Source organism: Bison bison, unplaced genomic scaffold (genome assembly GCF_000754665.1).
Source record: "Bison bison bison isolate TAMUID 2011002044 unplaced genomic scaffold, Bison_UMD1.0 scf7180017864235, whole genome shotgun sequence".
In the NCBI taxonomy this organism is placed as follows: Eukaryota; Metazoa; Chordata; class Mammalia; order Artiodactyla; family Bovidae; genus Bison; species Bison bison.
In genome coordinates this window covers 3,872,215-3,888,333 of record NW_011494807.1, presented here as the reverse complement: position 1 = coordinate 3,888,333, position 16,119 = coordinate 3,872,215, and the positions used below count along the sequence as shown (strand labels likewise).

At 37.0% G+C, this 16,119-nt stretch overlaps 1 protein-coding gene across 8 annotated transcripts in view; it reads right to left on the bottom strand.

Moving 5' to 3' along the window:
- CSNK1G3 (casein kinase 1, gamma 3) overlaps positions 1–16,119 on the bottom strand; it is a 116,227-nt gene that overhangs the window by 65,389 nt on the left and 34,719 nt on the right. For all 8 annotated transcript variants that reach the window (XM_010846302.1, XM_010846300.1, XM_010846304.1 and 5 more), the window contains 2 exons: positions 11,377–11,417; positions 5,637–5,706 (listed from right to left, as the gene is read on the bottom strand). In XM_010846302.1, coding sequence (XP_010844604.1) covers positions 5,637–5,706; positions 11,377–11,417 — 111 coding nt within the window. The remainder of the gene's footprint in view (positions 1–5,636; positions 5,707–11,376; positions 11,418–16,119) is intronic.

The window sequence follows — 16,119 nt, the reverse complement described above, 5'->3', positions numbered from 1 at the left end:
TTTTCACCAACTGAGCTACAAGGAAACTCCCATTCAGAAAAGTCAGAAATACTGTGAAAATTGTCCAAATGTGACACAAAGACATGAAGTGAGCAGATGCTGTTAGAGAAAGGGTGCCAAGGACTTGCTCTTTGTAGGGATGCCACAAACTTCCAATTTGTAATTAAAAAAAAAAAAAAAATACTGGTGAAGCACAACAAAACAAGGAATGCCTGTACAGATGTCAAATTATAATGCTTCACACTTGAAACTTTTAATAACAACAACAACAACAACAACAACAAAAGATTCAGGGATGACAAAGAAAAACTTGAATTGGAAAAAGATTTAGGCCACATTTATTTAATCCAAGTATTAACTGTAACTGAGTAAGTATATCTCAAACACTGTCCCTAATATTCAAAGTTATATAGCCTTACTTCTATTCTTATTAAGCATGAGCTTCATTTTGGAGCTCCTTGGAATTAAGCAAAGTAGAACTGACCCTTGAAAAACACAGGAGTTAGGGGCACTGACCCCACTGCACAAAAACCCACATATAACTCATAGTCGGCCCTCCATATACATGTTTTGGATCCTCTGTGTCTGTGGTTCCACATCCTCACATTCAACCAACCTTACATCATGTAGTACTGTAGTGAAAGTGTTAGTCATTCAGTCTTGTCTGACTCTTTGTGACCCCATGGGCTACAGCCTGTCAGGCTCCTCCGTCCATGGAGTTCTCCAGGCAGTAATACTGGAGTGGGTAGCCATTCCCTTCTCCAGGGGTCTTCCAGACCCAGGCATGTAACCTGGGTCTCTTGCATTGCAGGCAGATTCTTTACTGTCTGAGCCACCAGGGAAGCCCACCTGGGAAGTAGTACTTACTATTGAAAAAAATCCATGTATAAGTGGACCCACACTGTTCAAGGGTCAACTGTATAGTGTTCAGACTCTGTCATCATATAATTTTGCCTTCCTCTCCCTTCCCGCCATACCTCCCATTCTAAGGCCCAGATTTACTCTGTCTTGCCATTTTGTTCTAAGGCTGCATTTCAAAGTTTTCTACCCTAGTTCTGCTATCCAAATCACCAACTTTTCTTTTTTTCCCAACCTTTAAGTCTCCCCTCTTCAAACGTGTCTATTAAGCATAACTCAAAATTCCTAACTATTCACATAAAATTTCTGAACTGAAAAGACGTATACGTAAGTGAATTCATATAAGCCAACTCATTGTTGGCAGTTGTACATGTACATTCAAGCAAGGCATACACGTAATATATCTGGCTTTCTAAAATAATACTGAGAAAGAGATCAATAAAGGAACAAGTAAGAACTGCTTCCATTTTCTTCAAAACTTCCTTCCTTTAATGGTTTCAAAGAGTCTCAAAAATATTTATCTCTACCTTATCCAGATGGCTAAATTCCATAAAGAGCATTACATTTCATTGAGTAAATCAAATATTTAGTCTCCAATATGAATAGAAATACCTCAGCTTTACCATTCAACATAATTTTACCTTAAAATGACTCAGCACAGATCTCTGGTGAAAAAAAAAAAAAATGATCTAACTCTAAATAACTCTTTGAAATACATATTGCTTCATGAGTCAATGAATGCAAAAACTTCTTACATAACTACTAATGTAATAGATAATGTATTTCAACACAAATTCTGTCATTGAAGTACAGGATCAGAGTTAGATATCTTTTTAAAATCAAGAGTACAAAGCAAGCACTGTAAAAACCAAACTAAAATTCCATTTCCCAGGTCATGGCTGGGCAGTTTTCTAACAATGAGCAAACAAATCAAACTGCTATGAATTAGGAAGAGCTGCAACTAATAAACAAGGGATAGGGAGTACCCGAAACAAGCACCAAACAAAACAACACAACCACAGCAATATGAATATGATACGAAAGACCAGAAGGAGAGGCGAGGCACAGGAGGGCAAGAAAAGAGAGACTCTGGGGAGATGGTTGAGAACAGAGAGTAATGAGGCTTTAAGTTACTAGCTGTGTCTCTTGATCAAAGTTTTTTGGCTACTAAAAAGCATGAACACGATCCAACTCAATGGGCAAAAGCAAGCTTTTGTATTTGTTTTTGTATCCAGTGAACTTTCAACTATATAACTTAAGAGTCTACCCAATTTCAATTGTTCTAAATGCATTTTTGATACTACTACAAAAAGTCATTGATTGTGGGCTGACAAGTTACTCTGATAACTTCTAACATCACTAATTTTCAGTGATGCTTATTAGCATCCCCAACACTGGAGACAAGTATATTTTTTCCCAAAAAACGCTCAAGAATGGGTAAGAATACAAAATTCACACACTACATGAAAGTACAATTGTACCATCTCTCTCCCAAAATAAATTTACCACTTCATTTTATATTTCAGCATTTCACTTATGTGATAAAACACCATCAATTAAGCCACAAAATAACATATGGAGATCCTACACTCTTGATACTGCTTGGTACTTCAGTTCCTTATAGGTGGGCAACGGTTAAGCATGTTATTGAAAGAATCATTGTCATGATGTTGCTTTCCATTTTCAGGTCCACTATTGTTCATGTACGAAGGATTAGAACAGAAGTAGTGGTAAAGAACCCATCTGCCAATGCAGGAGACATAAGAGACATGGGTTCGATCCCTGGGTCGGGAAGATCCCCTGGAGGAGGACATGGCAACCCACTCCAGTATTTCTGCCTGGAGAATCCCCATGGACAGAGGAGCCTGGAGGGCTACAGTCCACAGGGTTGCACAGAGTCAGACATGACTGAAGCAACTTAGAATGCATGCACATCAATATTAACATTCTTATCACGAAGTTTAAACTCTACAGATCTGATCAAGAAAAACTGAAATCTGATTAGAAAAACTAACTATAGAATTAGCACATAGGTTATGTTCTTTTCCAAGGAAATTTTTTGCTTTCAGGCATTCTTAACTTTTAGCACAAATGCTTATACTCCTAGCTCAGCAGTTCTCAACACATGGTCCCCAGCATCCAATCTTCCTTCTTCTGGTAACACCTCAGTTTCCCATGAGACACGGGAATATCTCCCTATTCCCAGCCCCTGGATTTCAGGTCGTATCTGAGATGAGCGCAAGATGCAAGTCTGGGTGATCAAATTCACAGTGATTAAATCACTAGATACGAAATAAGTATGATTCAGTCCTAGAACTTTTATTTTTTTGGTGCTATAACTTTTCTCCCCAAAGTTTAAACTTTTACCCAATTAACAACGCTGTGGTAATTTCAGGTGAACAGTGAAGGGACTCAGTCATATGCATATATGCATCCATTCTCTCCCAAACCCCCATCCATCCAGGTTGGCACATAACACCGAGCAGAGTTCCATGTGCTATATAGTAGGTCTTTGTTGGTTATCCGTTTTAAATACAGCAGCATGCACATGACCTTCCTAAAATCCCTAACTATCCCTCCCTCCCCACTTCAGCAAACCCTTACAATTCAGTTCTAGAACTTTTGCTGAAATTTTTAGTTAAGAGATACTTTTATAAGTGCTAAGCTAGGCTGTTGGTAAGCTTCTCTGTCATTTCATAAGAAGGGCCAGAGAACAAAGCTTACACATTTGCTTACACACAGAGAGACACACACAAACAGCATACAGACAAATTAAAGAATGTCTCTGGTGACAGTATTGCAATGTCTTACAAACAAGTCTTTTCCCTGAATTTACAGTACGTGGTCAATAAACTACTTTTTTCCTCCCACTTAGCTTCTTAGGGCTTTCTGTCACTTACTGCTGCTGCTAAGTCACTTCAGTCGTGTCCAACTCCGTGTGACCCCCATAGACAGCAGCCCACCAGGATCCCCCGTCCCTGGGATTCTCCAGGCAAGAACACTGGAGTGGGTTGCCATTTCCTTCTCCAATGCATGAAAGTGAAAGTGAAGTCGCTCAGTTGTATCTGACTCCTAGCAACCCCATGGACTGCAGCCTACCAGGCTCCCCCATCCATGGGATTCTCCAGGCAAGAGTACTGGAGTGGGGTCACTTACTAGTCCTAACTAATATGTATAGTTTCACATATAATTAATTGTATCCCCTTATTTAAATCTCAATTGTCAGTGATAATTTTGATAAGTCCTGGAGGACTGTCTGTATCAGACTCAAACACGCACTATAGAAAGATTATAATGATAAAACCATTATTACAAAATGTCAACTTAGTGTCCCCACAATGATGACTCATTTGGAAAGCATGCTCTAAGGAAAAAGAAAAGAATGCAAAATTGATAATGTATTAAGAAATGTACAGCTCTACCAAGCAGAAGGTAAACATGAGCTTACAAAAAGACACATGAAAAAATTCCATTCTATTGAACCTGGGAAAACAAAATACCCTTACTTGGTAAGACACTGTACATATAAAAATCATTACAGTTAGTTGAACAGAAATGAAAAGTGGAGCTGAGAGAAACGTTAACATAAAGTAAATACAACGTAAAATAGGAAATTTTCTCGTTAGTTTTTTTCCAATGGAACAAAATATCCATTCTCACTTAGAGTTTATGTAAAACTATACTGGTATTAATTTCTTACAGCCACTGTAATTACTACACATTTGTGGCTTAAAATAACAGAAATTTATTTTCTCACAGTTCTGGAGGCCAAAAAATTTGAAATCAGTTTCAACAGGCTGAATCAAAAAGGTTCTACGGGACAATCCTACACCAGGATTTCAAGATTCCTTGGCTTATTGGCCATATCACTCCAATCTTGGCCTCAGTAGCCACTAGGCCTTCTCTTCCATTACGTAAATCGTTCCTCTGACTCTCTTTTCCTGTGCATTTGGGGCCACCCAGATAACCCATGTGCTGTAGTCCAGGGGGTCGCAAAGAGTCCGACACAACTGAACAACTGAACTGAAGTGAGATAACCCAAAATAATCTTTAATCTCAAGATCCTTAACTTACTCATACCGGCAAAGTCTTTGCTATAAGGTCACATTTATAGATTCTAGGGCCTGTGATATGGATATCTTTTAAGGGGCCATTTTTCAGCCTACTATTATGTCCTAAGTCATTTCAGTAACTATCAGTTCAGTTCACTTCAGTTCAGTCGCTTAGTCATGTCCGACTGTGCGATCCCCATGAATCGCACCACGCCAGGCCTCCCTGTCCATCACCAACTCCCGGAGTTCACTCAAACTCATGTCCATCAAGTCAGTGATGCCATCCAGCCATCTCATCCTCTGTTGTCCCCTTCTCCACCTGCCCCCAATCCCTCCCAGCATCCGAGTCTTTTCCAATGAGTCAACTCTTCGCATGAGGTGGCCAAAGTACTGGAGTTTCAGCTTAGCATCATTCCTTCCAAAGAAATCCCAGAACTGATCTCCTTCTATCACCAAAAAGGCTGAGTCTGGAAACTATATGAACTTTATATTCCCCAATTAAATTTTTTCACAATGTTCTCTATTTCTATTGGTAGCAACACAAAAAGCTCTAAAAATGGCATATTTAAAATAAAAAGGAAGACTCTAGTAAGAAAATAACCTACTAAGCATAGCCTTAAGAAGTATTACTTTTAACTAAATTTAACATAGTATTCCTTGAAACTTAGAGTTACTATCATGACAATTCATTTTATTACAAATTTAAAAATTAATATAAGACTTTACCTCCAGATCCTAACTGCTTGTAGAATCTGTATTCCAAATGTAGCTGTGGTGCTCTGGATTTCATGGGCTCCTGTTTAAAAAAAAAAAGCAACAATAAAAAATATACAAGTTATTAAAGTGTCACTAGGCCCCAGTTATTACGAATGTTACAAATCTTGATGTCAGCTCTTACACAGTGTAACACTCTATTAGGTATCCTTGTCTCCCTAAGGTTAAATCCAGATAATAATCAACTTTAAGTACAATGTAAAATATATTAATGCCATAAACATATACAAGGTTAAGTGGCTATTACACAAGCATTAGGGAAGTCTATGTTTGACTCTTTGACCCTGAAGAAAAGTATACTGCTAACATTCTTGACTAAGGCAATGATGGCCCTGATTCTACTTCTGTTCCCAGGAATTACTGTGCCCTGTACATTATATATTTCTGATGGAAAGGTTCTGGGTTAAAGTGACATTACAGAAAAGTAAAAAAGAACAACGATGGAAATGGGAAAATTTTGACAGTAGCAACAACACATTTTTAAAAATTTTAGGTGGAGTACAGCTTACAGTAAAACACACAATTTCTAAATATTAGGCTCATAAGAGGAACTAAAAAGCCTCTTGATGAAAGTGAAAGTGGAGAGTGAAAAAGTTGGCTTAAAGCTCAACATTCAGAAAACGAAGATCATGGCATCCGATCCCATCACTTAATGAGAAATAGATGGGGAAACAGTGGAAACAGTGTCAGACTTTATTTTTCTGGGCTTCAAAATCACTGCAGATGGTGACTGCAGCCATGAAATTAAAAGACGCTTACTCCTTGGAAGGAAAGTTATGACCAACCTAGATAGCATATTCAAAAGCAGAGACATTACTTTGCCAACAAAGGTTCGTCTAGTCAAGGCTATGGTTTTTCCAGTGGTCATGTATGGATGTGAGAGTTGGACTATAAAGCTGGGTGCTGAAGAATTGATGCTTTTGAACTGTGGTGTTGGAGAAGACTCTTGAGAGTCCCTTGGACTGCAAGGAGATCCAACCAGTCCATTCCGAAGGAAATCAGCCCTGGGATTTCTTTGGAAGGAATGATGCTAAGCTGAAACTCCAGTACTTTGGCCACCTCATGCGAAGACTTGACTCATTGGAAAAGACTCTGATGCTGGGAGGAATTGAGGGCAGGAGGAGAAGGGGACGACAGAGGATGAGATGGCTGGATGGCATCACTGACTCGATGGACGTGAGTCTGAGTGAACTCAGGGAGTTGGTGATGGACAGGGAGGCCTGGCGTGCTGCGATTCATGGGGTCACAAAGAGTCAGACATGACTGAGTGACTGAACTGAATTGAACTGAACTGAGTTTTGTAAACTGCAACCACTAGCTCAAAAAGCCTTTAGCGCTTTTCTATCACCCTTCTCTCAGACTTCTATCATCTTTTGATTTGTTTTGTCTGTTGCTGGATTTCATGCAAATGAGATTGTATGATATATGTCTTATATGTATGTATCTGACTTTTCATTCAACATGTTTTTGAGATTTATACCTACACAGACAAACACACACACACTCATAGAACATAAACAGAAGCAAAGTAGATTTAAGATATAAATGTGTAGGAAACAAAACTATAACAGAGCAATAACACAGGAAAACTGAACAAGATCCAACAGGAAAGTATATAACAAGCTAACAAAATTTAAACAAAACCAACAAAACTTCAAGAAGTACAAAAAAACAAAAATAACCAAAATTTAAAACCAATCCGTCAACACACTAACACAACAGCAAAAAGAATTTGGAAACTGGGAGACAGAAAAATACCTAAAGAATGAGAAAATTTTGTAGAATGCATCTACATAAATTATACAAAATGCATTATGCAGGAAGAAAAACAGAAAACACAGAAAAAAGATTAAAGAGCTGGACAATACAATGAGGACTAATATGCATTTGATAAGGAAAAGAGAAAGAAAAGTGAGCAGAGGCAACAACTGAAGAAATAAATGCGAGAACTGATGAAAGACAACAAACCAGAGAGTCAAGAGGAATGTGAATCCCAGAGTAACTAAAAAGAAATTTATACTTGACATATCATAATGAAAGAGCCAACGACAAAGACTTCAAATAAGGAAGCTATAAAATCCCAGTGGAACAGTTATAATCATAAAGATTATTATAAGAGAAAACAATCAACTTAGTTCTTGAGAGGCAGGATGGCAGGGTAAAGGCAGAGGCTGGGTGTGAATCAGAAATTCACTACTTGCTAGACTTACTTAATCTTTTTGTACTTTTCAGTTCCCTTGTTTACAAAAGACACATAAAATATTTTCTCATTTTATTTCTATACACATATATATGACTTAAAACAGCCCCTTCCATACAGTGGAATTCCTTAGTTAACTATATTAAAGTATATAACCATAAGATACAATAAAAAGATACCCAAGTAGACAATCACAAGTAAAATACATAATTCACTCAATCACTAATATTCCCTAGGTAAAATCAGAAACCCAGATCTATCTACTCTCTAATTTAGCAGAGTCACTTCAGCTTGATTCCAATACTTTACTAGCACTAAAATTTTATTGTGCCACCATACAAGAAAAGTCACCTCACCATAGGATGAATTTTTCATTATTCATGAATGACAGGTTATTATGTAACTATAAACAAGGTGCATAATAACCTGTCATTTGTTGTATGGCAGGAGGCAGGAGGAGAAGGGGGTGATAGAGGATGAATGGTTGGATGGCATCACCAACTCAGTGGACACGAGTTTGAGCAAGCTTCGGGAGTTGGTGATGGACAGGGAAGCCTGGCATGCTACAGTCCATGGAGTCACAAAGAGTCATGATTGAGCGACTGAACTGAACTGAACAAACAAGATATGAGAGTGGTGGCTGAGATCAAGTTAACAAATTAACCTGAAGCAAACTATCAATAGGAACCAGGGTAACATTAAATAAGTGTGTAAACCTTTATATGGGATAACAAAACTGAAATTAGTCACTAAAGTTTGCTCTCTGAATGAACACCACTGTCATCAAATAACGACTTTGTACCAAGAATAAGAGAGTACTGAAGGTATACAGATACAACATTTTTCAAGTGGTTACTTTTAAGGCAGGTTCTGAACAAAATCATGAGGTTTTGTATAAACAGAGACAATAGATACAAACAGACAAACATATAAGATAGAAAAAATATAAAAGGACATTTTATGTATATGTATATACATATAATACACATATAAATACATAAATACACACACATGAAAATATTTAGGAAACTAAATACCAACCATGGTTTAACAGTTTATATGAAAAATTTTTTATCTTGCCAATACACCTTTGGATGAATCTGAGGCAAGTATAACTCTATACCATACTTCAACCTCAAAATGCCACATATAGATACAAAAATACTCCCAGTTCTCCCAAAGAATATTGAATAACATTATTATATGTAGTTCTGATCACTGTGCTTTAAAAAGGGACAAATCAAGGCAGAAAAATAATGTCAAAAAACAAAAGAAGAAAAAAAAAAAAAAATTAAGGGGACTTCCCCATTGGCTCAGTGGTAAAGAATCCACCTGCCAATGCAGGGGACGTGGGTTCGATCCCTTGTCTGGGAAGATCCCACATACTGTGGAGCAATTAAGCCCACGCACCGCAACAAAAAGGCTGTGCTCTGGAGCCTGGGAACCACAACTCCTGAGCCCACACCCCACAGCTACTTAAGCCTGCTCGTCTAGAGCTCATGCTCTGCAACAAGAGAAGCTACCACGACGAGAAGCCCACGCACCACAACAAAGAGCAGCCCCTGCTCACAGCAACTAGAGAATGCCTTCGCATAGCAACAAAGACTCAGTTTAGCCAAAAGTAAATTAATAAATAAATTTAGGTTCCAGAATAAAAAGAAAACCAAACTTAACATTTAAAAAAAAATACGGGAACAGTGATACAGCATGAAAGTAAACTAAAACAAGTGACTTGTATGTGTATACACAGGAAGGCTAACAGATGACACAGGACATGTTTAGTAAGGTAGCAAAGACGTCAACAGGGTAAACAAGTTTCAAATCTGAAAATAACTGGAGCTAAGGGTCACCAGTTAATGACTGAAACTGACAAGTAAAGGTGAGCCTAGCGTGGCTCATATTTTGACATAAAGATTTATTTGCCCTAACCTCAGTTAAGTATTATTCACACGCTCCCGTGAGTGGAACTACTCATTACAAGCCATCAATAACAAAGAATATAGGAACTGCCATCCTAGTGTGCCATGTCCACTCCCAACACCATTCAATGTCTGTATCTCAGACCACTGGCCTAGACCATGGGAAAAGAAAAGTCAGCAATGCCCGTTCCTTGCATCCTGGCCTCCCTATTGTGATTCACACAAACTAACTCCTCTTGTCCTGACTACACACTCATGAGGAAACCTTGCAAATTTCTTTTTGTAATTTTAACTTAATATTCTATGTAGATCAGCCTACAGAAAGAAAACATGATTTATACTGTTGTGGGCATTCTGGACCCATAATAATAAAATACCTTCACTGTAAGTTAGAAATTAACTCTTCTGACTTACACCTGAGAACTTGACTAAGTGAATTGACGGATACTGTGAATCTAGTTCTGATTAACAGCGACAATTTTAATGAGACAACCTAACCAGATTTTCTGTCATAAAAATCAAGGACCAGAACTAAACCTAGGTGAACTCATGCCAGGTAAATGCCAGTCCCAACTCACATGTCAGTGAGCCCATCTCAGTAGCACCACAACCCCTACTGCACATTTTTATTTTCCAGTAAAAATAGACAGCATTTGTTCCAGTGAAACTTGGTTTATACTCACAAAGATACTTAAACTGTGCTTTTTAACTTAAAGCACAGTTTTCTATCTTATCCCCAAAGTTTTGTTTTTCAATTTCTCCAACTTGCCTCTTGCTTGAATAGGCTCTTCTGTAGTCACATTACCCTAATAACAGAGGTTATATTGGCACAAAGAAGATCAAGACTGGCAGGCAGGCTGGGAAAACCAAATAAGCCATGCTCAACCTCAGGGAAACCTGGCTGGCAAACCAAATAGTAAAGCTGCACCAGAACAAAGTTATATGTCATAAAAATTCCCAGATCCCAACTATACAAAAAAAAAAAAGCTGCCTTACAGATGTCATACCAAGCTTCTTTAGGACTTCAAATCAGTCCCTTGGGAGTTTGCTTTCCTGGCTAACCTCCACCCATATCAAGAATTTCTGAATCCCTGAAGGTCAAGCAAGACCCAGTTTTACCAAACATAAAACACAAACAGAAAAGATTTTGGAAGCTACCTGGAAATACATTTCCAAGTAATGTAATCCTAAACACTAAAGACACTTTTGTCCAAATGCTTGAATCAGAAAGAAAAACCTTGCATTCTAACTTCCAGCATATTAAAAAGGCCAGTACATCAGCTTCCTCAAATTTGAAGCAGTACCAAATTTTAAGAATTCAGTTCTATAATGCTGCCACAGTAAAATAATTAAGTTGTTATAACACAGAAAGACACAGATATCTTATACATTACCATACACTTGAGGGCACGATAATGCTAGAAGCTTAATAACAAAAGATCAGTTATGCCTCATACTTTCCAAATAAACGCTCAAGTTACAAATGATATGGAAAAAACTAGTGAAAATGCAACTTAATCATTAAAGAAATAACAAGAAAATGATTGAAGAAAAATAAGAAACATGAACTTACCAATTTAATGGCCACATATTCATTTGTATACAAATTTTTCCCTTGAAAAAGAAAGAAAAATGTCAGATTCTACCAAAAGTGAATTTTTAAAGATATATTATGTAAAACTGCTCTGGAGGGATAGGAGAAGCACAGAATACATTTAAATAAATTATAGATTTTTGCTTCCAACTACTTAGCAGAAACCTCAATAACAGGGATATATTTAAATTTATGATCAACTCAGTAACATTTAGTATTTCACCTGGACTCAGAGAAAAAAGTAAGACTAAGAAATACTTTAGCCTATAAAAAAAAAATAGAAAAACTCTTTATTTTGTTAGAACACTGTGTACCACTTAGGAAGTAATCAACAGGCAAACACACTACGTTTCAAAACCAGAACGGTATATTGAAACAAGACTACACAATTCCTTTTTCAATCACCACCTCATTTTAAATCCTTTGTTATTATCGGATGTGATCTTAATAGGGCTCTTACATAATCTAGTAAATATACAGAAAAATCCAGAATACATTTAAAATAAAACAATTTTAGAAATACTATTCAATAACTGGCTTTGACAAACTAGTTATTTACTTTGAGGGGAAGTAGTGTTATTAGCAACTTACCTTAAAACCAAATTAAATTCCAGTTATTTTAAGAGTTAGATATAAGCCATAAAACAAGAAAAAATATTTATCAGGCCAGTATATAGAAGCCTTTTGAGCATTAAAAAAAAAAAAAAATGGAAAAAGATTAAGAGATCAGAAGATTTTATACCGATAGCTTAAAACACTTTAAACTTTTTTAAGTTTAAACCTACACAAAGAACAGATAGAAGACAAATCAGAATAAAGATTTAACATAATTAACATGTAAAGAATCCAAGTAAATTACACTAATCATTTGCACCAGCAAGTTGAAAATAATCTAGAAAATTCCACAGGGTCAGTATCTGTAGTTCAAGTAAAACACTATGGAGAATTAAGTATGTAAAGATAATGTGATACATAAATTCATGTGCTTCTTTACAAGTATAGCTAAAAAGATAAAAAATATAACAATATTTGATTTCTGAAGAAAGACAGAACAATGACAGTTGTTGTGTTTAACTATGATAGTAAATGGCCCTGGTTACACTGAGTACTGAATAAAATAGGTAATCATCAACTTTCACACATGCAATTTTTTCCAACATAATACTCCTAACTTCATTTTATTCAATGAATGGCAGGAAAACTTCTAGACAAAATTTCAGTCTTGGATATGTTGCCACAGTGAGCAGTATTTTCACCATAAGACTCTTTGCCACAAGCAATTTCATAGCCCAGCTAACGGCCCATAAGGCAATTTTGCCATAAAAAACAAGGAAAATAAAATTTTAAATAAACATTAAATAGGACACAAAGACACATGAAAAACTAGTAAAAAAAAATCTTTTAAAGACTTTATTGTGAAAAATGAAAATATAAAAAACATTTAAAATTTGTGAAGATTCATGATAATAATGGTATATCTGAGAAAAGGTGATACTTCCTTTGTCAAAGTCAAACATTAAGGATTCAGGATCTCATACTGGACCTAAATTCTCTATGATATAAGAAAAATTTTGCACTAAGTCTCTCCAGATTTCCCTGGAAATAAAATGAATAATCGAGGGACACTCCTATTGATTATCAATACATGTAACCTATATAAAGAAAGTGAAGTCCCTCAGTTGTCTCCGACTCTTTGCAACCCCATGGACTGTAGCCTCCCAGGCTCCTCCATCCATGGGATTTTCCAGGCAAGAGCACTGGAGTGGGTTGCCATGTCCTCCTCCAGGTGCAACCTATACAACTGGTAATAAATCACTGCACTGCATTTAAATGTTCCAACACATGACCACTCCTTATATTTCACCAAATTCACTAAGCTAGATGCTGTACCAAATACAAAAACTCTGTCTCCATCACGTTCTCCACTATCAAACAGCAAAAATTTTGACCATTTTTAAGAAACTTACACTCATCAGGAATCGTGTAACCATTTCTTTTGCGAGGGACACGAAGAGCTTGATTGTTCTTTAGCCTCCAATTTCTAACTGCATGATAAACCTGGTAAAGATGTCATTAGAGAACAAGCAATTGTATCTAAATTAGCCAAAGTTGTTGTTGTTCAGTGACTAAGTCGTGTCCAACTTTTGCAACCCCATGGACTGCAGCACATCAGGTTTCCATGTCCTTCACTATCTCCCAGAGTTTGCTGAAATTCATGTCCATTGAGTCAGTGACGCTATCTAACCATCTGATCCTCAGCCGCCCTCTTCTCCTCTTGCCCTCAATCTTTCCCAGCATCAGGGCCTTTTCCAATGAGTCAGCTCTTCACATCAGGTGCCCAAAGTATTGGAGTTTTGGTTTCAACATCAGTCCTTCCAAGGAATATTCAGGGTTGATTTCCTTTAGGATTGACTAGTATGATCTCCTTGCTGTCCAAGGGACTCTCAAGAGTCTTCTCCAGCACCACAGTTCAAAAGCATCAATTCTTCAGCACTCAGCCTTCTTTATGGTCCAACTCTCATTTCCATGCTTTGATCATATGGACTTTTGTTGGCAAAGTGATATCTCTGCTTTTAAATACACAGTCTAGGTTTCTCACAGCTTTCCTTCCAAGGAGCAAGCATCTTTTAATTTAATGGCTACAGCACTGTCCACAGTGATTTTGGAGCTCAAGAAAAGAAAATGTGTCACTGCTTCCACTTTTTCCCTTCTATTTACCATGAAGTGATGGGACTGTAAAAATAACTAAATCACTTTGCTGTACACCTGAAACTAACACAGCATTGTAAATAAACTAGAATCCAATATAAAATGAAAAAAAAATGAAAGCACTGCATCCGTGGAGAAATGAAACCAAACCGTCAACCATTCAAGATCAAAACTGTCAACCAGGTTTTTTTTTTATCTTCTAGAGCACTGAAACCAAACTGTCAACCGGTTATCTTACCCTTGAGGGCAAAACTGCCTTACGGTCAATGAGCTGCATGACCAAACAGCAAGACTACTTTTGACAAAGAATGTCATGGCAAAAATAGTTACAACCACTGCCAACTGTACAGCAGTGTTGTTCATATAAATATTATAAAGCTCTTCTGAGTTTTGTTCTTGTTTTATAAAAATGAGTGGGGGGAAAAATGTTCATTCTAATGCTAAATAGCATAAGTCTCATAAACCTATTACACTGATCACAAAGACAGAGATTAATAGGAGTACCTAAGTGGTGTAAGCCAAGCTGTAGTCAAAGTACTCACTGAGCCCATAAATTAAAAATCATTTTAGAAAACATACCATTTTTTAGCCAATTAGTTCAGCATTTAGATGTGACCATATATATTTTAAGAATACATGATGTATAAAATTGGCTTAGTGAATACTTTAATGATACAATTAAAAATTTAAATCTTGAGGAACATTTAAATCCTGAGTGTCTAACAAAAGAAAAATTTTTAACTTAAAAATGGAATTTATATTTCATCAAGACATTATCATCTTCTCAGAATTTTGTACTGTATATGATATTTATTCATAACCACATAGGTAAAAAATATTTATAGGACAAAAAGTTAGTTTAAACACAGATTCCATACAATGAAAATAAAATACTTCTAAAAATATTGTTCTTGTTTTCATTTACATGGTCAAATGTTTACTTTTAAGTCACAGAAGAAAGAACTAAATCCTAAAAGCATTTTCTTTTTTTGAATATTAGTGATTTCACTAAACTTTGAAGGTTATAAAAATGAGCCATGATTGAATATTACTAATGCATTTTTGTCACTTTGCATAGTTCAGTTCAGTTCACTCAGTTGGGTCCAACCCTTTGCTACCCCATGGACTGCAGTACACCAGGCTTCCCTGTCCCTCACCAACTCCTGGAGTTTACTCAAATTCATGTCCATTGAGTCAGTGATGCCATCCAACCATCTCATCCTCTGTTGTCCCCTCCTCCTCCCGCCTTCAATCTTTCCCAGCATCGGAGTCTTTTCAAATGAGTCAGTTCTTCGCATCAGATGGCCAAAGTATTGGAGTTTCAGCTTCAGCATCAGTCCTTCCAATGCATTATGGACTGATTTTCTTTAGAATGGACTGCTTGGACCTCCCTGCAGTCCAAGGGACTCTCAAGAGTCTTCTCCAACACCACAGTTCAAAAGCATCAGTTCTTCTGCACTCAGCTTTCTTTATAGTCCAACTCTCACATCCATGCATTTCTGAAAAAACCATAGGTTTGACTAGATGGACCTCTGTTGGCAAAGTAATGTCTCTGCTTTTGAATATCCTGTCTAGGTTGGTCATAACTTTTCTTCCAAGGAGCAAGCATCTTTTAATTTCATTGCTGCAATCACCATCTACAGTGATTTTGGAGCCCCCCAAAATGAAGTCTGTCACTGTTTCCCTTGTTTCCCCATCTATTTGCCATGAAGTGATGGGACCAGATGCCATGATCTTAGTTTTCTGCATGTTGAGTTTTAAGCCAACTTTTTCACTCTCCTCTTTCACTTTCACTAAGAAGCTCTTTAGTTCTTCTTTGCTTTCTGCCATAAGGGTGGTGTCATCCACATATCTGAGGTTACTGATATTACTCCCAGCAATCTTGATTCCAGCTTGTGCTTCATCCAGTCCAGCATTTCTCAGGATGTACTCTGCACAGATGAACAAGCAGGGTGACAATATACAGCCTTGATATATCAGTACTCCTTTCCTATTTGGAACCAGTCTCTTGTT